Here is a 23,757-nt window from a genome sequence, read left to right as displayed (position 1 = left end):
GGAAAGTGAGGACATTTTGGCAATTGTGACCCACTTTGAATTGGCTGTTTCTGGTTTAAGACTTGGTTTTAGGGTCAGGGTTAGAATTCAGTTTAGGGAATGTATTATGTCGATGAGTGTTTTCATAGACGTAAAAACATGTGTGTAAGTGTGTTTGTGTGTGTGTGTGTGTGTGTGTGCGTGTGTGTGTTTGTGTCTGTGTGTGTGTGTGTGTGTGTGTGTGTGTGTGTGTGTGTGTGTGTGTGTGTGTGTGTGTGTGTGTGTGTGTGTGTTTGGATGATAAATAAATGAAGACTATAAACAGCAAAGGAAACAACAACAATGTGGCAGACTCATAGGCACCAAACTTTGTTAATCACTGTAAACCAGAAACCTGTCATTTTTTACCAGTACGATTTCGAGCTCTACTACTACTACATCTCTGATCCTGAGGAAAATACAGCTAGAATGTACTGTAGATATGCTCCTATCTGGTCAGTGGGGTCTATGTAGAACTGTTACAATAACTGAATTAATCTGGATGAACTTTCAGACATTGGGTTAGCCACCATTCCAGAGTGCAGTACAAGACCATGCATATCAGGTGTGGCTGTTTATTGAGTTGGGATTTTCTTCCCCTCTCACGTCACAGGTCATGCAAATTAATGCAAGGCTGTGGCATCGCAGTGATAGAAGAGGTGGGTGTGACTTTAATGTAAATTATGTAAATGACAACAGCTCCAAGGTGTTTTGGTGAAAACTGAATATATGTTTACAGAGAACACTTCATAAAGTACCATTAAAGAGTCTGTGATATCACCAACACCACCCTATATACTGTATGTATGTATATATAATATACATAATATATATATATATATATTATGGCAGGCCGTTCAGGAAATTAAACCTTTGAATATATGGAATGAAACCTTGAATATATGGAATGAAGTCTGAATATATTGAATGAAACCTTGAATATATTGAATGAAGTCTGAATATATTGAATGAAACCTTGAATATATTGAATGAAGTCTGAATATATTGAATGAAACCTTGAATATATGGAAGGAAGTCTGAATATATTGAATGAAACCTTGAATATATGGAATGAAGGCATAATATATGGAATGAAGTCTGAATATATTGAATGAAACCTTGAATATATGGAATGAAGTCTGAATATATTGAATGAAACCTTGAATATATTGAATGAAGTCTGAATATATTGAATGAAACATTGAATATATATCGATTGAAACTTGACTGACGTCAGACTTCACCGCAGTGTCTGCGGCCATCTTGTGTAATGTGGATGCTATAGCTAAAAGTGAATGACAATGAGTTAGTCCGCTCACAATCTCGTTGCAGCAATATTAAACTATGAGGACGTCATTAACACACTGGCGAATGCGTGTACGGCCCAAAATCCCCCCGATAGCCCCTGCCCAATACTGTTCTTCTGACAAGGAAGTTCGCTCCGTTTCTAATCGTGGCAGACCTACTACAACAGGCAGCTGTTTATCAGGCCAACCTCAGCATGTCTTCAACCTCACAGGAGAGCCCCACAACACCCCGTGTACAATCTCCACCCGTACACAAGGAAGGGCGCAAGACACTGTATGGTTAGCTTGATATAGTTTCCAGGTGATTTAATGAAGGTGACACACAGTGAATGGCCGCGCGTAATGGCACTGCGCTCTGACGCGGCACCTCTCCGGCACTGGCGAAGCTGCTGCGGCTACAGGGATTTCGTGAACTGAAAGAGAAGCTCTTCATAATTTGTTTAGATACAATTAGAATCACCCACATTCATAGACATATGCAGGCTGAATATTTCGTTTAGTATTGAACGTATTTGATGATCCGCGACACAGCTTTGGGCACGTTACTCACACAGCGGTCTGCGGACACACAGACAAATGTATATATTCAAAGTTTCATTCCATATATTCAACGTGTCGGCATTATCTCATTATGCATTTGTCTGTGTGTCCCTGTAGCCGCAGCAGCTTCGCCAGTGCCAGACACTGCGGTGAAGTCGGACGTCAGTCAAGTTTCAATCCATATATTCAAGATTTCATTCAATATATTCAAAGTTTCATTCCATATATTCAAGGTTCATTCAATATATTCAGACTTCATTCCATATATTCAAGGTTTCATTCAATATATTCAGACTTCATTCCATATATTCAAGGTTTCATTCCATATATTCAAGGTTTCATTCAATATATTCAGACTTCATTCCATATATTCAGACTTCATTCCATATATTCAAGGTTTCATTCAATATATTCAGACTTCATTCCATATATTCAAGGTTTCATTCAATATATTCAGACTTCATTCAATATATTCAAGGTTTCATTCCATATATTCAGACTTCATTCCATATATTCAAGGTTTCATTCCATATATTCAAAGGTTTAATTTCCTGAACGGCATGCCATAATATGTATATATATATATATATACAGTATATAGGGTAATGTATACAATTTAAATTGATCACTGCCTTGAATGATTCTAGTATTTAAAACATAAACACCACTTTTAGCACCACCTGAGACAAAATTGCATTAAGTTTGACAGGCATGCTTAAAAACCCCGTGTGCACTTGTGAACTTGCTTATTTTAGAGAAAGTCCACAGAAACTCAAGAGCTCTTACTCAGACATTTGCCTTCACACATACAGTAACAACAGCAACCCGACTCTGGAAATGGTTGCTTCTCCAAAACAGCTCAGTTCATTGAACGCAAGCTCCTCTGCTGATCCTCATCTGATGCATGTTTTCCTTTCTAAATCAACAGGAAAACAAAGTTTGTAAGACTGTATATTGGAAACACATAGTGCTATTCAAATAAAATAGATTATGACAACTTTTATTTCACTGATTAATGAATAGATAAACATGTTGAAATAAGATATTTTTGGAAGGACACATGCACTGCTTCAGTTTAGAGGCAGAGTGAGAGAGTTTCATGTAAGTCACAGTGATGATCTCCTGCTGAACAAAGCAGCATTAACTGGATTAGCTCTACTGGCTAATGAGCAGGAGAAACTACTTGGGGGGTCTGACCTTCCACACTGCTGTGAAAAGATATAGCAAAGCCTGTCACAGTGTTATTATCAGCATGCAGTGTAGGCAGGCAGCCAAACTGGCTGAGAAACTATAGACCTAATGGGGAATGACATGGGCACCATGAGCTGGTAGTTTGTTCAAATGTCATACTTGTGTATAATTATGGCCCGAGCGCTGTGAAGCAGCGAAGGCTGTATTGTTCTTCAAGGAATTTTAGTGTTACTATTGTTTGCGACGTTTTAGGGGTGTTCCCGTGGGTGAAAACTCACCGATTTTTGCAGACGCGTCAGGTCTGGTAAACTGTGCCGTGACGTAAGGTCAACCGGAAGTGGCTCTACAACCAGTCGTTGAAAGGGCTACAGCGCCACATAACGCAGCATCAGCGATTTATTCGATTCTCTGAATGGCATATATACTCAGACAAGTGACAACGGTCCTTTCAGTGACAAAAACTGACAGAGAAAAGAGTGTGGGGAACTTGACGAGGCACAGACAGCAGCACACAGGCACTGGGATCTCTGGAGCACCAAATACTCGGTGTGAGGAGGGGCACCTGCTCCACGTACGTCTAGCCGGGCATTGCGCACCGTGTTAATGTTTGTCCTATTCACTGGTGGGCCAGTTAAAATAGACATATGATTTTGTATTGCGGGCTGGATATAATTGTACCACGGGCTGGAAGTGGCCCAAGGGCCTTGAGTTTGACATGTCAGCATTAGATAAAATGGCAATCATGAATCATGAAGATCAGTGTTGAAAAAAATTGATTGACATTTTTTGGATGAGCATGTTGATGATGGATGTTGCTGACTTTAATCAGAAAGGCGTACATTACCACTATCTAATTTCAGTTTTAATGTGTGTGCTTTTCAATGATCTATATGGTGCCCTACATAAGACTGTGGTTTACTTTGCATTTCATTAACTGTTATTACTGAGGCTCTGCATGTGTCAGATACATGACATTACATACTTCTTTTGCCCTTGGTCAATGGCGACATGAGACCAAGAAAGCATATGAAAGCATAACTAATATGCTGACACAGCAGTTGTGGGTCACAATTAGGGCATGATGAGCTGCGTTAATTCTATAGTCCACACTGTTTAAAATTAACAAGCATTGTCATGTAAAGATTACAGATGAAATACATCGTTGGTCCACCTATTATTTTGACAAAAAAACATAGCTTCATATACACATTCTGGGTCTAGAATAAACCCTCTGCCTTTTCTAACTGATATATGCAGTGAGATCAAAAACCAGGTGTGTCCAGCAGCATTGCATGCAATAAATAAAAACGTATTTTACATCAACACCCATTGTTAAAGTATCATGTTTTCCCAAGACCATGACATCAAAAGGTTTTTCCTGGTCTAATTAAATTTACCACTAAACCAGCTAAACAGTGATTTCATTTGAGATAACAACGTGGTCCAGAGTCACCAGCAGGGACAAGGATACTGGTTCAGAGTTGAAGGAAAACTGAGCAGGGTAAAATATCAGACAGCAAGCTGGAAAAACAGTTTTTTTAAAGAGGTGAATGTGTATGACGGCATTGTCAAGTTGAAAGGGGAAAGGAATAAACACCAAATATTGACACAAAGTTGCAACACAATTGTCTGAAATACCACTCCATGTCCGAGCAAAAAATGTTTTAACTCATGGACACGTTTTAAAAATGTGTATCCAGGTGTTGGGGAATTCTGAAAAAAGTTACAATCCTTATCGACTCCAGAGGGAGCTCTGTAGTCATGCATCTGGTTACGTGTTAAGGGGCCATTTTGACAGAGCTTCCCAGCGACCAACACGTAGGGAGGGGGAGGTGTAGTTGAGGAGGCATTTGCTTTGTTCCACATGTTGATGCTAGTACGACCTCTCGTGGCAAAGAATTCCATATATTGTGTATGATATTTCACATGGTCAACTTTGCCAAATTTGCCTGTTTAGACAGTTAGGGAGCATCATTATATTGATGAGAACCTTATTCATAATTTATGATGTCAAGAAGAAATCTCAATTAAGTCAGAATATGGTTTCATACATAGTTTAATAATACAATGTTTCAGCTATCTATACATCCTACAGGACTTTGGACACAACCTAAAGTTCATATAGATTGAAAATAATTTTACACACGCATTATATGTTATTGTGTGCTATTTAAACACTTTAAACAGATATTAATCCGTTTACAGAGGAGCTAGATGTACATATTTTTATTTATACACAAAATTAACAAACGTGGCCTGATGGCTAACTGGTCATCGTTCGGTAAAAATCCCAGCACATAGACAGCTCTACTGAACTTATCGTAACTTTTAACATCATTAAATAAGTTGGACGGTACAAACCCTTGACATGCATTCACTGTGTCAGCGTGAGTTATATTGTTATTGATCTGGAAACTGTTGTTTTGTTGAACATATGTGAACAAAGGGCCAGAACAGCTCTGTACTCACCAAATATGATCCGTAGTGAATTCCCAACTAATCACTGTCAGTTACTCTTAAGCAGTTAAATGCACCACTGTGTTCATCAGCTAGTTTCTAACTGCATCTGTCTGCTGTTTGTTGCTGAGCAGGTAGTGGACAGTGTCTTTTTACAGCTGTTTCTCTAAAAACAGCTGCCTGCTGAGGCTGGAAACAATGCATTGAGAGCAATGAGAGTGTCACTTTAAAACTGTGACACCATGACATCATTCAAAAGTTTTACTGGAGTAGACTAAAGGATTTGTGTACTGATTCCATCTGTGCCCTTCAGCAAGTAAGTTCCAATTTCATAATTACCACTGCCATCTTTTTGTCTGTTTGTTTGTGAGCAGGAATACCCAAAACCACTCAACTGAGGGGTGGGGCATGACCAATTAAGACCACATTTATTTTGGGTGTGGGTCCGATCAAGGGGTGAATCCAGGATTTTTCTCTTTCACCCTCTTTAACATTGTGAGATAGGTCGAGGGTAACTCATGAATCTTGATGACAAAAATCGGGCGTGTTTAGGGGATGATATTTCTGAGTGTGTGTGTGATTTGGTGCAGATCCAAAAAAAAATCTTAAATGTCTTGGCGGAGGTATGCACTGTACTGAGTTATTCTAGTTTTGAAATGATTCAATCATTTTACTGAACATACTGTTTCTATTCTGTGTGATCTTAACTGTACTGCACTGTGCTTTATAAATTCCCTTGTTTAATCAGTTATTCCTTTTTCTGTGCTGTAGGCCTCTAGGCCATTGTAAAGATTGTATTAATTTAAAGATGAATTTGTTTTAGCTGCTGTTTTGTGAGTTTGTTGTCGTGCCATTGTTTACATGTGTGATGCCATTTAACAGGCATGAAACAGACTCACAGAATAACAACAGCTGTGTGGTGTTTTGACACAGGTTAGCGCTGGACCACAATGCAGTGCAGTGGCATGTTTGAGTGTTATCTGACAGAATCAGGAGGTTTCAAAGGTTTCAGAGGTTTTATTTGTCATATCAGGAGAGGTAGACATGTGTGCTGGGGCCTCAGGCACAGGTGTGGTGAAGGAATCCAACTCTGAAGGCTGTGGACCTCCTCGGTGTTGCACTCTCGGGCCTGTTGGTGCAGTTTCAACCCCCCTCCCCTCCTCTCCTCCACTCACTCTGTTCCTCCTGCCGGAGCTAAAAACGCCACGCCCACTATTTGGGTATTGTGATGTTTTCTCGCGATGTTTCCGTCCTGAACGATGACATCTCGCGTGGTCCCTGACAGGGGAAGCCCACCCTCCTGTGATGCCGACTGCAGTGTGTATAATACCAGCGAGGGCAGCTCTGGGAGTCTAGGCGGAGCTGCGGCAAGATCGACAACAGCATCCTGCCCTTAACAAGAGAAAGACCCGAGGTGGACGAGATTTAGTCCAAGCGAGCAACGGTAACAGGAGGAATTTAGGCTTTACGACAGAAGAGGAAGGAGAAGAGTGTGTGAAAGTCTCCAGCCTGTAGCCTCATGTTGAGAGTTAGCTAACGAGCTACCCTTCCCTCCGTTCGTCTGCCTCACGTCTGTTCAGCCCAGGCAGAGCGTGGTGTTCACTGTAAGTGAGAAGCCAGTTGTGCATTTGTCACAGGGCGACTCCCGGGCTTCCTCACTTCCTCCAGGAAGTTTTACGGGACATTTCTCTGCTTTTTCTGTGAGGTTCTTACGCTCAGTGGCGTTTTTTGTGCCATGTCTGCGACATCCGCGCCTTCCGCGCCGGCGGAGACCGCCGCTCCAGAAAATGATTTTCTAGCCGCTGATGCGGATCAGAAGCCGCCCGGTCCGACGCCCAGTCAGAGCCGATTCCAGGTGGACATTGTCGCTGAGGCAGCGGGTGCCACCGAGGACAAGTCACCCAACTCCGACGCCTCATCCGGAGTCCCATCCAGCGACAAGGCCCCTCAGGAGAGTCAGGGTGCGGATCCTGGGGCCGGTGGAGAAGAATCCAAAGGACGGTTTCGGGTGGTGAATTTCGCGGATCCGAGCGCAGCTGGATGCGCGGCCTCCCCGGATGCGGCGCCGGCTGAGGGATTTCAGAACGGGGACACAGTCATGAGCGAGACGAGTTTGCATTCATCCACGGGGGGCCAGCATCATTATCACTACGACACCCACACCCACACCTATTACCTGAGGACTTTTGGCCACAACACCATCGACGCCGTGCCCAACATCGATTTCTACCGGCAGACAGCAGCACCTCTGGGGGAGAAACTCATCAGACCCACCCTGTCGGAGCTGCACGACGAGCTGGACAAGGTAAGACTCCACACATGGTCCGCGAGAACACGGACTGACACAGTCAAGACGCCGGGTCGGTTTTCCACTGCCAATGTTCGGGCCGAAATAAGCTCAGAACGCGAAGTCTTGTTATTATCAAGTAATGCACACCACCATTCGGATTTGAATTTCCCTCCGCGGATTAATAAAGTATTTCGATTCTGATTAAATACTACAGACCCTCTCAGTTGAGCCCAGTCCATGTGCTGTGCAAAGATGTTGGTAGTCTGTGCGTTTGTGTGAATGGAAACATGCTCGTTTCCTTTCTCTGGTTATGACTGCACCACTTTAGATAGAATCTGTGAAAAGAGATGGATATCTATCAAAATGTCGTTAGCTTGGTTACAGGTGCGCAGCTCACAGTGTTTATGGTTTATTTTGTTCTTGAGCTATAAGCCTATTAAAATCTATCACGGTTTGAGCTTGTTGGAGCAGGTCAGGTGATTCTCTTTGAGGCACACAAAGGTTTAAAGCCAATTTAGTTGCGAATGGCAAATTTTGTGATGTGCCCTGAAAACTCAATGACCTCTTTGACATTTTGTGTGTGTGTGTCTTCCATATCTTATTGAGCATGTGATTCACACACGTCATTATTGTGCTTTTACAACAGCCTCCACTCTCCTCATGTTTTCCACAAGGAGCATAACCTGGTGATACAACCATAACCATTCATCTGCACTTTGTTTAACAGGCCAAGCTCACAGTCGGTGTTAAGCTCAACCCAGCAGTGTTGTGTGAGGTTGAGCGTATGGAGATTGGTTTATGTAGTATGACATTGTCGTGTTGGTACCGGAAAGTAACAAATGGCAACTGTTGACACAATCACTGAAGAACATTTTATGTGCTGGCATCTATTTCCATTCCCAACTTAAAACCATGAGTATGTGGGCCTTTATGTCTGCACATTTTTGGCCAAATGGTGTAAGACTCAGTCACCCAAGAAGAAATAATCATTTTGGACACTTCCGGGCATGCGTGTAAAATCATTATATCACAAAAATAGATGCATTGTTCCTCTCCTGTCAGTTGGTTAGTGGCTTTAACCCAGTTTGAGCTTTCATCATGCCCCATCATGCAAGTGTTCCCTGAACTCAACAACAGCTAACTAAACTGAAATCTCCCCTTTCCACGTTACTTTTGATGAAATTGTTTTTGTTGTGTGTTTGTTTAACTGCATGTGAGCTATTATTGCTGTTGAAGAGGATTTTGCTGAAGTAACCATTATATCTCAGTCATTTCTACTCCAATACTGTGAAGTGGAGTATTTATCTGACCCTGAGTTGCCTTTAATTGTCAAGGTTAGATTTTGATAAATTTCAAAGTGGCAGCAGCAGCATGGCTAATGCACCATAGCCCTGATGAATTAGCACTGGTTACTCATTTTGGAACAGGGAGCTATTCTAATTCCGGCACTGTTAACATCTAGACTATGAATAGAAGACATTCATGAAATGCTGTTTATAATCTTTTGTCAGCCTTTGAAAATAACTTTCCCCAATAACGTTTCTACATTAGAAATGCACTTAAAACTTTCAGAACTGATATGGTAGCCCTACTGATGTTTAAGGTTGCTGCTACTGTATTTAAAATCCATTTAATTACAATGGTTTAACTGATTTTGAGTTTTTGTATTTGAAGTATTTTTGACAAGCATCTAATTTGGTTATTAAATAGTTAAAAAACACATATAGATATTTTACAGTGTAACGTTAAAAACTTGACAATATTTTTGCCATGTCTGTTAATTATTTCTTGTTGCTTATTAGCTAATATAGCACAGCTATATCAATATTTATAACTCAATATACTTATATTTGTAGAAAATGGCTTCTATCATAACTCACCAGACACTGCTAGCACCTGTGCACTACAATAAAGGTGTTTGATGTAATGTCAGTGACAATATTGTAATTGTATTTTTTAACAATGTTTGCACTATCGAGTCTGTCACTTACTTTGCAAAGAAAAAATCAATAAGAGGCCCCCAGAGTCCATACATTCCCTCTTTCATGCAGCGTTGTAGGATAGACTACTGAGCATTGAGTGCATGCAGTGTGGTAGCATAGGCACAACATGGTCATTGCAACACAAATGAAGCTAGTATAGCTGCAAAAAATGCATGACTACAACCATTTGTGTACCATGCGCACCTGATATGGTGCACATGGTACGTATCCTGATGTTTGAGTTGGCAGATGAACTTTAAGAAGTTTTTCAAACAGATGAATTCTAATGTTGGGAGTTCAACCACTGTTTGATTGCCACACTATGTTGATTTTAATAGAAGTACGACTGTCTCAGAGGTGAGAAATACATAGTATTAAATCAATGGTTTGTCAATGGTGTAGTCCCTCTAATGTTTCCCAGTTTGGCCCAGTCCAAGATCACTACACCCTGTGCACATGGTCACATGATGGTTGTGTCTATATGGTCGACATTCCAACACTGACAGTCATGGACTTGAGCTTTAAATAAAGAAGCTGGCTTCATTTTCCTAGAATGGGGGCAAATGCATGTGCGCATACATACTATAAATATGTATGTAATTAATTGTAAATAAGTATGTCAGAAATTGTTACCTTTTTTTGCACCCTGTTCCTAAATTTCTTTTGTGTTCCTATTTTATTTCATCTAGGAACACACGTGCTCCTTAATAAAATAGAGTAAACATAGAGCCCTGGTTTACTAGTGTGCAGTACAGCCAGGCCATCCACAGGCTACAGGTTTTAACCTACTGTCCCTTGTAACATTATACTGTACTTAACTCTGCTGGCAACACACTCTACATGGCTCTGGCAGCACATATGGTTAGCCTACATTTAGCTAGTAGCTACCTCAAACTCAGCACAACATTTTTGAAACCAATTCCATGTAAGGGGAGGAACACAACAAACTTAATGAAGCACCCAGTGACACATGGTATACACTGGAAAACAGAGGGGTGCATCACGTTTGCCTGCTTGCACGAGCCCATGCTAAGCACATCAGCCTGGACTGTGCTCTGGCCCCTGATGGTGCGGAGACAGATTGAAGAGTACACGAGTTTGGAGATGGAGTACTTTGCTGTATTAAGCACTGAAACTCTCATTTAGTGGTAAAATATTGTAGTTGGGCTTGGTTTTATTTTCATTTTATGATTTTGTTGTGTAAATTTGTTCAAAGAGAAAAAAGAAATAAAAGTGTTGCAGATACAAGGTAAATACTTCTATGGTCATATCATGGTGACTGTATAGTAGTAATAGAAGTTACAGAGTTCTGATGGTTGACAGTTTATGTGCCTTTCTTTGTTGATTCATAAAGCACCTCCACTTCCTAGGATTCCAAAAGACATGAAAATCTCCCTGAAAAATTGTATAACAGACTATTAATTGCTTCTTGCCAAGGTGATAGATGTGTCAAACTGGTATTTGGACTGAACAGAAGACAGTTGCTTTTTATCAACCTGTTGTACATGCTCTTTTCTATCCTGAGTTGAGAAATTGTTAGGACTTTACATGCTCTTTTCTATCCTGAGTTGAGAATTTGTTAGGACTTTGAAGTGATTTTGTAGAAAATTGTGTCTAACCAACTGTCCAGGAGCCAAGACATCGTGACTGTGATTAGTGACTCAAAAACTGCTTAAGTAGTAGTCAAGGAATTGCTGTTCATCTCACTGACCTCGTTTTTAGTTTATCAAGTTAGAGCTGAAATATCAGGCTGTTCAAGGGAAGCGTGGAGTGCAATGTTAACATTCCACGGTGAGATATGACTCTGAGAATGAAATGAACAGGACAAACAGCAGCAAAGAGGGCTATATTTCCACTTAAATTATCTTTCACACATCCAAGAATATTATTTTGGCAGTGAAGCTAAGATCAGCCTCAGAGTCATCTTTCGTGTGAATAATAATGTAATTGTTCTAAGATTAAAATGTGCACCAATTTGTAACCAACAGCAATACCATTGTTTCTACCAATTACACTGGTTTCTATACATCCAATAAGAATAAGCAGTTATTTTGTGACAAAATATGATCTATTAAAAACATATTTTTTGGTTAATGTGACATACAAGTACCCAATCAAAGTACTTATATTCATATGGGATCCAATGCGCTGGATAAAAAAAAAAAAAAAGAAAGATTCTGTCTCATATGTATCACTGGGGTTTCTCAATATATTTTCCTGCAAATGAAGTAGATTTAATCAGAATTAGAATCAGAAATACTTAATTAATTCCCCTAGGGAAATTCAAATGTCACAGAGCTCCATAAGGTTGTATCTATATTGCCCACCGTCATTAATCAGTCTGTATTATCACAATTTATAAATAACCAAATTCAGTGGATCCATGCTAAAAATGTCTCGACGAATATAATCCAGTTACTCTCAAATCTCAAATATCAACATGATCATTAACCTCAAAAACCTGTACTTACTGGAAAATTACATGACCATTTAGCTGTTCAGTACACAGGATGTGATGCAACACCCAATGGATTATGCATGTTGCTGCTATACTGAGAGTAAAACACAGCACCAGTGTGTAAGTTGTTCCTGCCCAGAGCTTTCACAAAGAAGGTTTATTCAGTTTTCAATAACTGAAAATGTTTTCTGGGTTTCATTCAGTGAATTAATCCAGACTGTATCAGCAGTAATTAGCTGTGAATTCATTAGGGACCAGAGTTAATGAGCATGGAGCTGTTTGTAAAGCAAAATACTGTTGAAAAGAAAATGAGCCGCTACATACACACACTGGTCTATACAATGGTTTCTGTGTCAGTAACAATTTAAAACTCACACGTTGCACAACTGTTGGTTTTGTCATTGCAGTTTAGTGATGTTAAAAGTATAAGTATCGATAACTCAGTTAAACTGAGTTTTCCCTGAACGTTGGCTGGGTAGTCATCAGGCCACTGAAATGTTTTCATTGTTTTTGTGTGTAAACGGAGATATGAACATCTTGTTTCTCTCCGAACATGATGGGGGAATCTGTTTGATATGCTTCAGTTGGATTAAACCAGTGTAAATGATTCAAAGTGTCAATTTACCAGCTTGTTTTTTTAAGCAGTTCTGTTTCTGCTCATTTCTTCTGGTGGTGGGCTGGTTGACTGTTCACAGTGTGCTGTTTGTGTGTTGCCTGACTGGGTTCAGTGGCCATTTGAGAGTAAAGCAATAGCAGCATCCAGCCATCCATTTGGGTATATGTAGTCAATCCCCGCTGACCCGACTAGATTTACTGGCATGGTTGTTTTTGGTCAGTGTTTGTATAGCTGGTTGTCTTGGGTCAAGTTACCATATTAAATTGGTCAGCTCTCAAAGATACGGGTATGGACTTGTTTCTGAATTTGCACGAGGCTGCCTGGTGTGTGCCTCAACATTAGATGGATGCCTTTGTCCATGAACCATGCCCTTGTCAGTTGCATTGTAAATTAAAAATGGTGAAGAACAATATCCCTCCAGTGTTCTTTAATAACTAAAGCAGCTGATCCCATATCCAGTCATGAAGTAGTTGGTGATGAAAAGCAGATCTCATGTTCTCAAGGTTGTGTAGCTGAAAGAGGGCTCCTGTTGTTTTCCATGGTCCGAATACATTGGTTCATAATGGCAAGTCTCCAGTACAGTGTTAGGGGTCAGTTTCATTTCCATTGAATTACTACTGCTGGCAAACATCTATCAACTGATAAGATATTTTTAATTATTATTTAATTAGCTCATGTGGTATTTTTAGAGGTTGCACTGTTTGGCTTAATTTCTTGGGGGTTTGTGGTTGTTTGAAGGTCATACTGACCCTGTTGTTGCCACTTTATCAAGTCTAGCATTTAATAGCTTTCCACTCTTTCTACAGCATGCCCTGATCAAAATAGGGAATGGAAATTCCACCACACCAATCGACAGTAGCCCATGGATTGTTTTCCTCGTTAATCAATGAGTCATTAAATGTAGTACGCAAGTTGTTTAAGAGGCACTTTAGCCTCTCCACTTATCCTCCTTTTGGCATTGGTGGTAAACTCATAAGGAGGAAATTAGGTGTATTGGGTGGGATGGAACATCACAAGCAGGTAAATGCAGGAATGTCTCATGGTCCTGGTATATTGGGTCCCTGAAAAGGCAGCAGCAGCCACACCAACGGGCAGTAGTTCCATATTGACAAGTCAGGCAAGGAAAGGTGACAGGGCAGATTTATTCAGTCCAGAGCAGCCAAGCATGAACACATTGTGCTTAAATATTGATGTGACCCTCAGTGTTGCTCCAATGTAGATGCTCCACTGTGTCTGAAAAGGCTGGGACATATCGCATAGTTGTATCAAATGCTTTACTTTTTGTGTAAATAAGGTGACGTTAGGATGATCTCACTGGAATTTTACTCAATATTAGACCATGATTCACAAAATGCATGTATTGAAGAAGACTTGCAACTAACAATTGAGACAAACTTTGTAGAAGTGTGGTTATATGTGACAGTAATTTTATCATAAACTTTTAAAAAGAAACAGACTTCTGTTTTTTGTGTGTGTGTGTGCGTGCGTGCGTGAGAATGGGGGTGGGGGGGTCACAGCTCTTGTTTTTACAACAGACTTATGCAGATACAAGTTTTAACATCTGACCTGACTGAATTCCAATTATAGTATCTGAAGGAATGAGATTTTCCTAGTACAGGAATCATTGTATCAGTTTTGAATATCTGATTGTACACACAGGCACACACAGCATGAGTTGGTATTTGCCCTGAAGTTTTATATTTGTTGTTATTTGATAAAAATGTATCATTCCATTCCTAATCAATAATACAGATAATAAACTTTACTTGTATAAGCTTTGTGTTACCTTTCATACGAGAATTTCTAAATGCTAACATCTTGTGTTTCTATTGTTTTATTGTCCTTCTGATGAAAGTCCAATGGACTTCATGTGAACTGGAGGTAAACTAAAAACTTTCTAACATTCCTGCTACTGGTCAGATATCACATCACAGCATGAATGTGAATACTGGCTGATACATAATGAACATGATAGTGCTTCACATTAACTACCTAGTCCTGGCAGCCCACCATACTTGTTGTAGAGCCTGGTGCAGTACTCTCAACTGTAAAAAAAAAAAAAGAACTTTTCCCACCTCAGCCGGAACATAAAAAATATTATATTGTAATAGAACATCTTAGTTTGTATGTGTGGCCTATACAATATTGTCTCTCATCTGGCCCTGACATCCAACCCCAAATCTCAATGTTCAAAAAATCTGGGGCATGCATACATTTTTACATTTCCTTCACAGAAATTGAAGGATTGCACTGACATTGACAAGGACAATTTGGAAATGGGAAAGAAGTATTAGAGATTCATTGGGATTATCTTGTGCTACTCAGAGTCATCCAGTAATGACCTTCATAATCACATTTCCTGTTGCCTCCAATCCTTTCTTTTACTCTGTACTGCCCTACAGATCGAGTCTCCACTCCAGTACTGCTAAGCTCAGCACTTCACAATGCACATGCACCATTTTCACTTAGGGGCTCAGTCATGGTATGAGAGGTGAATGTTGACATCCTTCTCACAAATACCTCCCCCTCTGTAGAGTGGCCCAACAAATTCACTGCTATAAATGGATACTCTATAACTAAACAAATAGATATGCAAAAGAAAAACATGTCAATGTCAGCAGAACAGACTTCAATCTGTACAATATACTAGAGCAAACAGTGAACCTTGGACATTGCAAATGTGGCTAGAAATTGTGTTGCCCAGCAAGAGTCTGGCGAAAAGTAGCTTCTTCAAAGGGTCTACTCTTATTCTGAGCAGCTTTGATTAAATTAATTTGCCAATTGCAGATGACCCACAACTTTATAACAATAATTTCTAGAAAAATATACTATTCACATATGAGAACCTTGGTTCAATGAAAACCTTTTTTAAAAAAATATTTATTTCTCACAGTTTGATGTTCTATTCTTTGTGTATGTCGTCCACAATTCGGGTATCATACTGGATGTATCAACATTTTAAAAATGATAACAAATATCCAAATCTAAATAACCAAAGCAGGGTTTGCATTTTAGCAGCTAATCTCATTTCATCTAGCCTTATCTCACAACAGGAAATGAGAGCAGTCTCTTGTTCCTTTCAATAACCTGCTCAGAAGAAAGTCAAGGCTCCCATTTCTTAATTATTCACCTTGAGCTGGGGACACTCTGACAATGAGAAGCGTTGTTTGTGTAGATCAGTTAACACACCACATTTCTACGTAGCTGACGTTTATGTTGTTGAGAAGGGAACTGTTTGAACAAAGATGCTTGGAGGTCAGCTTGATGTGACTGTAGCCTCTTCGGCTCATTGAAACAGCCTGCGCTAAAACATCCTGTCAGATCGTGGTGGGCATCATGGAAAATTGGTAGACATCCTTTTATGTACATATTTACAAGCTGCTCCATGTGTTTGTGTGCAAACATGAGAACCACATGGCAGGATGTATGCCACATGCCGACAGTACGGTTGCATTCGATTTACAAATAAAAATCTTCTTGGTGGCCCACTTTTGTAAAAATGTGTATAAAGCATGCAGGATGGAAAGTTTAGTTTAATCTTCTTTGTCATAGGACAAAAATGGCACTGGAGTGTTAGAGTGTCCTATTCATGTAGGTAAGAGTTGTGTAGTTGATAAGTATTGCTGCCTGTTTCAAAGACAAGATTCAGCTTACAGATAGAGTAGAACTGTGGAAACCTTTGGAGTTGTGCAAACTGTGTACTACAACAGAAGACTCACTTCTTGCTCAACTTGTGGATCTAGGGAGGCTGTGGCCCAGGGGGAAGAGTGGGTCCTTCCTTTAACCAGAAGGTTGTTGGTTTGCACGGAACTGCAGAAAGAAGACCACTGTGTGTCTGTTCTGGTCTTTATATGGGTCTATGGGTCAGACCTTTCCTTAAAACTCACTGCCTTCAATCAGGCTTATTTTAGTTTACCAGAGGTGTGAGAGGAGGGTGTCACTGTGTAGAATTAAGTATGTTAGGAGCATTCACTATGCTATATCACCCTTGCAGTTATTACCAAGTTAGTCTCCAATTCAGTAGCTGAAATGTGGTATAATGTACAACTTCTGCTTTGTTTTGGGCCTATGTCTGCTTCCAGTGCCTAACACAAAGTCCCTTCCAACTCAAACTAAAGCCGTTTGCAGACATGACCTGCAAGAAAAATCCGGAGAATTGGATACAGCGTTTAAAGGCAGTCTGCCTTTCACAAATGCACAAAGCAGCAGGAGGTTCTCACAGACACGTTCACAACAGCAACAAATCCCCTGCATTATTCAGACGAGAGGTGGAGCTGCCGGGTGCAGCAGACAGAGGCAGGAAGTGACGTATTGCCTCTGCTGCAGAGATTACGTGATTCAACACACAGCTGGTGTCTTATCAGTGTCTTCTACATGTATGACACTGCTTTTTCACTGGGCTAATTTTTTTAATTTTTGTGTCTGCTGCGTATTAGAACAACAGCCCCTCTCACTGGCTGTGAATCTAGCAGGGATCCCCTGCTGTGTTCTCACATCGGATTCTCCTGAATTTCTACAGACTTTACTCAGAGGCTTGATGGAAAAAGTTTGCAGAAGGAACTGTATAGTTCAGTGCTTGACTAAAAGCACCTTAAAAGTGATCAGCGTATAACTGCCCTCATTCAGAGTCCATTAACAGATGCCGTTACCTTGCTCAGCAACAAAGCTCTTCATTGTTTGCAGGTGCCTCACTCGTCACCTCTTTCACACTAGCGCCAGAGTCAAAAAGTAATTTGACACAATTCCAAAACAAGAATCTCGGCAGTTTGAGGCCAGGCCATTCACTTCCATCAACAAGCCTCAGTGGGCAGTAGGGAATCCAACTCTGAGAGGGTTTCAGCACAGTAAAAGAATAATGAACTGAATGGTGGGAGGTTTTTCCAAACAATGGTGAGATGTCTGAGGTAGTGGACATCTGATCATCCCTTGCAGTTACTGATAGAATCATGCAGGGACGGTAGGGGTCTGTCAGCATGAAATTGGAATCAGCTGGGCTCAAATGATGTTCACCACTGCCATTAGAAGTTAAGAAAGCTCTAAAGATGCTGCAACTCCCATTTCACCCAAAAACAAAATGTACAGATCCTGAAACTGGAGAAGATGCCCCCAGAGAATGTTTGGCATGTGCTTAATAAGTTACTTCAGCAATTATTAAATCAATAAATATTTTCGTAATCATTTTTTCAGTTAAAGTTAAAAGTCTGAAATATATATATATATATATACTGAAATGACAAATCAACAATAATAATCATATATGATAAAATAATAATCATGTCATCCTGTGTCAGACACAAAATGATTTTCAACATATTTCTTTAAATGTAGCCAATAAGTAAGTTACCTTCATCGTGTGGCTTTTAATGCAGAAGTGCTCTATCATTACGTAACCCAACACAATCCTCTCTTTAGAAAGTAAGTGCCTGTAGTGAGGTCTGTTTTTCCGTGATGTGGTGTGTAGCTCATAGTTCACTGACACAAACAGGAGCTGTATTTATTTTATGATTAACTGTGTTGCGTCAGTCCTGATAATTTGTGGGTTATGAATTATTCTTTAATATGTAGTCTGTGGAACTTGCCAGTTTTTTCCTGGATATGAAGCTTTGCCCTTCCTAGCTGCCGTGGGGATGCCAAGGATAATTAACTCTTAAAATTCTTCCTAAAACCTTTCTTGACTTTCAGGCTGTTTTGCCACTGATAACTTTTTTGAGTCTTAATTGCATCCAGTGCATTTCGTGGCAAGTTATGGTACAGTTTGCACTGCCGTGCTAAACTCTCGATGCTTTGTCATTGTGGTGCAAAGCCAGCCTTTGTGTTGCGTCAGCCATGTAGATAATCTCCACTAACTCATCCTGTATCGCCTACATTGTTCACTGGGCTGTGTATTCGGAAACTCAGTGACAAATTGTCTTAGTTTAAAACATACGTAATGTAGCTTTTCTTCAGGCCTTCACTGACATCAAATTTTGTTTTTGTTTTTCGTTTCTGTGGTTTTAACGTGGTTGCCAAGAAATAATGTAGTGTTGTGTAGTGATTTAGAAACATTTGCTGTGCAACTGCTGTGGTAGGATGGTTTGAACATGGACTCTTGGCCCCCAACATACACAAAATACTGTAAATTAAAAGCACATTTTCACATCAGAACTTCAGATGTTGCTTCAACCTTGTTCAGGTTTTTTTTAGTTTCAGTCTGATGCTTTTTTTTCCTGCTGCTTTGCCATTTTCTCACTGGCTCTAAAGAGAAGGAAATGTGTTGTGTAAAATTACCCAATTCAGAGGGTTTCACAAAAAGAGCTAAAGTGTTTGGGCGTCTCAGTTTCATCTTTACTGTTCGAGCTTCACCCTCTCTTTTTGTGTGGCAAATTTACTCATGATTCACATCTGTCCAAGTCTTAATTTTAGCTGACAGGTTAATGTGGCTTTCACAATGTCTACTGATCATGAATATGATGCTGTGCTGTAAAGCCAATGCTTTCACTTTAATTCAGCAAAGTTGTTATAGAAATAAATTGGTCTAAGCAGACAGGCCTCAAAGGCTATAGATTAAATAATTATTTAAATAATCAGTAGAAGACAATAAAAAAGTATATCGCAACATTTGTTCTTCATTCTGAAAATATGAGGTACAGTGTCTCCTTCTGAGATGATAAGAAGAGAAGGGCAGGAACAAGCATCTATCTGACCCGTTCCATAAATCACCCAAACAGATGCTCCCTAGTGCCACACAAGGGCAGCGTTGGTGTCAGTGTTGCATAATGATATTAGCAGAGCCCAACTGTTTCAATAATTTGTGTCAAAAGCTGATCTAATTATTTTTAAATTGTTACGCCATCAAGTTTTGCTGGAGCAGTTGCTGTTCAAAGGTCTCAAAATGCTAATGTAATTTAATGCATTTCCTAAAATCCTCTATTTGGAAAATCAAAAAAAAAAAAAAAGAATATTTCCAAATGTTTGATTCCAGATACTTGGTCATATTGACATTTTGACAGCATACACAACTACCAAGGCTAAGGCTCTGTCAGGTAAAGAAAGTCAAAGAAATGTCTGAATCTGCCCATAAAATCCCAAATCCTCAAGATCCTAACATCATGATATTTAGATTTTGAAAAGATTGATAAAACTGTTGAGTAAAAAGGCTCCCTCCAGTATAAAGATGTGCTTTGAACAGCACATGACCCTGACCTTTTTGCTCTCAACAGCCTGTCCAACTGTCACAGCCAGATTGCTGCAGTTTTGCTGTGTCACTGAAGGGACACAGGCAGGGGGTTGATGCTGACAGGTGGCCCAGGTGAAGTGATGCAGAGTGATGCTCAGGGGCCCCCCTCCCAGAGCTCAGCATTACATGTGCCAAGGGCTCAACACTCTTAGATAATTTAAAACACGCATTTATTGTAATAGAACCTCTCTGTTGAGAGATGTCCATTCATTAGTTTCATGTTTCCTTTATCTTAGACCTTGCTATAAGGTCAGAGGGAAACCATGGAAACCATAGTTTAGATACTTCTCAAATGAAGCCTAGAGAGTCATATCATAATCAGCACTCTGAGTTTGCCTATCACATGAAGAACACATCAGGAGATTTCCTGATCAGTAGCGTTAACAACAACACATCACAACATTTACAGATCATTCAGGTCAGTATCGTGACATGCAGGAGGCAGGACATTCTCCCATACATCCAGTTCCCGATAATTTCAGAAGATTCAGTTCATGTCTTAAAGCAGTCTAATTTTTAGTGGTTCGAATTCAACCACAGAAAAATACCCAATACCCATCCTCATAAGCACCAATGAAAAGTGATAACTTTCTCTTTGGAGTTGGACATTACCATCATCATCAGTGGACATGGATCCTGAGGGCATGCGCACTTCACTGCTCATCGATTTACATGGTCTGCAAAGCATGCTACAATTATATCATTGCACTTCCTGCTGTAAAATGACACAGTGTAAGAGGATCCATAACCCAAGGTCGTTTATAACCAGAGGAAACTCTCTTAATATGGATTGTAATATGACACATTTTTTCATGGGAATGCATATTGTGCATTTGAACAGGACATCCAGAGAATATCGGTCCAATTCTTTATTAATTCATTATAATTCCTTTATCCCTTTCACAATTTTCTATGTGGGGAAAAAGCAAACATACTAAGTTTTAAAGATCAATGACATGTTTTATTGTCTCTTTTTTTTCTTACAAGAATACTGATAAACTTCATTTCCATTAGGTTTTCAGTTTTCAAAGAAAATAATCTACTGAGCCTGTCTGTTTGGTGCTAAGTTATTATAACATTGATTATATACCCTCAGTATTGGACTTGCTGCTAAGCTTGGAAGCAGTGACACTCGTGTGTAGAGTGTCAAATACATGGCCTTCCAGGAATTTAAACCCATGTTGTGAAGAAAGTTCTAACACATTGCTGATTTTTACACTCTTGAAATGACTATTTTACAGACATCATGGTGGTCAGTTGCATGTTGCCTGATGTTTATACAGAGTTTATCCAAGGGAATTTTCTATTGCTGCAATTGGCAAATCTCCCCTAAACACCTGTCATTGTATGAGTATCAGTAGATGCCACAATTTACCGATGTTCCCTAAATGTGTCACATGCTGGCTGTTGGTTGATGCTAGTCCCCACCTTATTATTGCAGTGCACACAAGTCAGACAGGTGTGTGGTAAAAAATTGGGTGATGTTTTACATTACATTACATTTCATTTAGCTGACGCTTTTATCCAAAGCATGAGGGGACAATCCCAAAACAACAAGTTTTACCCAGCTAGTCCCCCAAAGTAGTGCAGAACACTGGAAAAATGATGTATTGTCATCAAATACTGGGCTGGTAGAGAGGAGCGCTCGCTCAAACTTTGCATGTGGAGCTCGTGCGAGGCGCCTGGCTCTCTCTCACTCACTCACTCATGAGGCTGGTGGAAAGGGGTGCACGCTCTGTGTGCCTCTACCCAATATTCGTTAATGTGAGCTCTAACATAGTTTAACAATTAAGATATTATCGTAGACAATAAATATCGCACACCCCAACCTACACGTTGCCATTGAGGTTCTACAGAACCTTTGACAGTGGGTGTGCCTGATGCTTGGTGCTGGCATGATTGTCTTAACGACAACAATTACAGTTTCATGCTTTGGTGCTCACATGTCATGCTAGCAATCGTTGGAGAAGTACATTTGGAAATAATTTCCACAACCAAATGAACCTGGTTATCCCGCTTCATCTGCCTCCGCTTTCACATAAAAGCAATTTAATTGGTTAGTATTTGTGCTTAAGCATTTGATTAAACACAATATGATTAGCTGAGGCCTTGTTGGCCAAATGATAAGTTGAACTAAGCCCAATTTCTGCTCTATACAGCTAGAGCAACACAATGCAACGTAACCAGATTGTAGTTTGGCAATGCTTGGTGTCACCCCATTTAAAGTGACTGAGCAACATTTTGGCTGAAGCCTCAGTATTTCCCATTATTAACTAGACTGTGGCTGAAAACGAATTAGTCCTGCCACAATGAAGCAACATTTTTTTACACTTTTTACAGTGTGCAGTGTTATTTGCCATGATACTACTACTTACTTATGTTTATGTTCATTTGATGCTACTTCCCTTTTTATGATAAATATTTTGATGGTGTGCATAGTTTGGAATGTCTGGAGTTTGAAGTGTATTGTAGTTTTTGCTCTACGATACAAATATCAATACACTGTAAAAAGAACTACAAACAAGACCGACATGAAATATATAACTGGAACTTAAAAACCTTGGTCAGAAGTTATCACGGTGTGCTTCTGGGACACTGACAGGAGAGCTGGGAGAGAAGTGGACAGACATTGTGATATTTTGCACTGTCAAACAAGTGGACCAAAACTGAACCCCACTGTATAGAATAGCATTTGATTGTGTCTGTTTGACCTTTTATGTGTTCCATATAAGGTTGTCGGTTCAATCCCCATCCTCCCATTCCGTGCGCAGATAGGCTCCTTGGGCAAGAAACTCAACCCCAAATTGCTCCAAATTGTTTGATTGATGTACAGTGTAATAGAAAAGTGCTGCGATTAGATGCACTTTATGAATGTGTGTGTAGTTGGATTGCAAATCTTTACTGTAAAGCACTTTGAGTGGTCATACAGCATATAAACTGTTCTGAAGAGCTGCATAGCTCTGAACAGCTGCATAGCTCATAAACATAAACATTTCTGTGTCAGCTTTAAAGCTACATTTTTGTCCTTTTATTTAAAGTCACTGTGTCTGCCAACTACGAGACAAATTGTGATTTCTGAATATAGGCCTTACAAATAAAATTAGATTTATTGATTGACAAAAAAATTGTATGTAATTGAATGTAAGACGCTGAGAACAGCAGCATTTTCAGTATGTTTTTACTTCACCTCACCTATATTAGAGCTTGCAATAAGAATTCCAGCTTCTAGTTCTACTGACTGTCATAAAACATTCTTCCATGGAAAGGATGGTCGTGACTCATTTAAGTTCAGTTGGTGTAAAGGATGTTCTGGAACCACGCAGTATTATTTTTATGTACATTCCTCCCAGATAGCGGACATAGGAAATTCTTTGAAAATGTCAGGCATCCTGTGTTCATCCCAAGGTCGAAAGTGCTATAAATGCAGTAAGGACAGTAGACTGTATTGTATACCCAGGAAGGCCATCAACATCACACCATTGTCTCTGAATCAGAGGAAGGCTTTGTTATTTTTTTAACTTGGAGTAGTAAAACAGGAGGCAGACATCCTCTCTTAGTGTTTCTGTCTGTTTTAGTGTTTTAGCTAGTGCTGGTAAGAAATGTGACTCCATCACACATAGATTTCATTATCATTTTGAAAAAAATATCACCACTTGTTTAATTACTAAAAACTGCCTTTACC

The 23,757-nt window shown here is 39.9% G+C and overlaps 1 protein-coding gene across 2 annotated transcripts in view; it reads left to right on the top strand.

Annotated features, from left to right (window-relative positions):
• The first annotated feature begins 6,796 nt into the window (after positions 1 to 6,796).
• The window catches only part of slc12a2 (solute carrier family 12 member 2), a 49,982-nt gene continuing 33,021 nt past the window's right edge, over positions 6,797 to 23,757 (top strand). For both annotated transcript variants that reach the window (XM_020081908.2, XM_020081907.2), the window contains exon 1: positions 6,797 to 7,818. In XM_020081908.2, coding sequence (XP_019937467.1) covers positions 7,249 to 7,818 — 570 coding nt within the window. In that variant the 5' untranslated portion in view covers positions 6,797 to 7,248. The remainder of the gene's footprint in view (positions 7,819 to 23,757) is intronic.

This window comes from Paralichthys olivaceus, chromosome 18 (assembly GCF_024713975.1).
Source record: "Paralichthys olivaceus isolate ysfri-2021 chromosome 18, ASM2471397v2, whole genome shotgun sequence".
Classification (NCBI taxonomy): domain Eukaryota; kingdom Metazoa; phylum Chordata; class Actinopteri; order Pleuronectiformes; family Paralichthyidae; genus Paralichthys; species Paralichthys olivaceus.
This window is presented reverse-complemented; position numbering and strand designations above follow the sequence as displayed.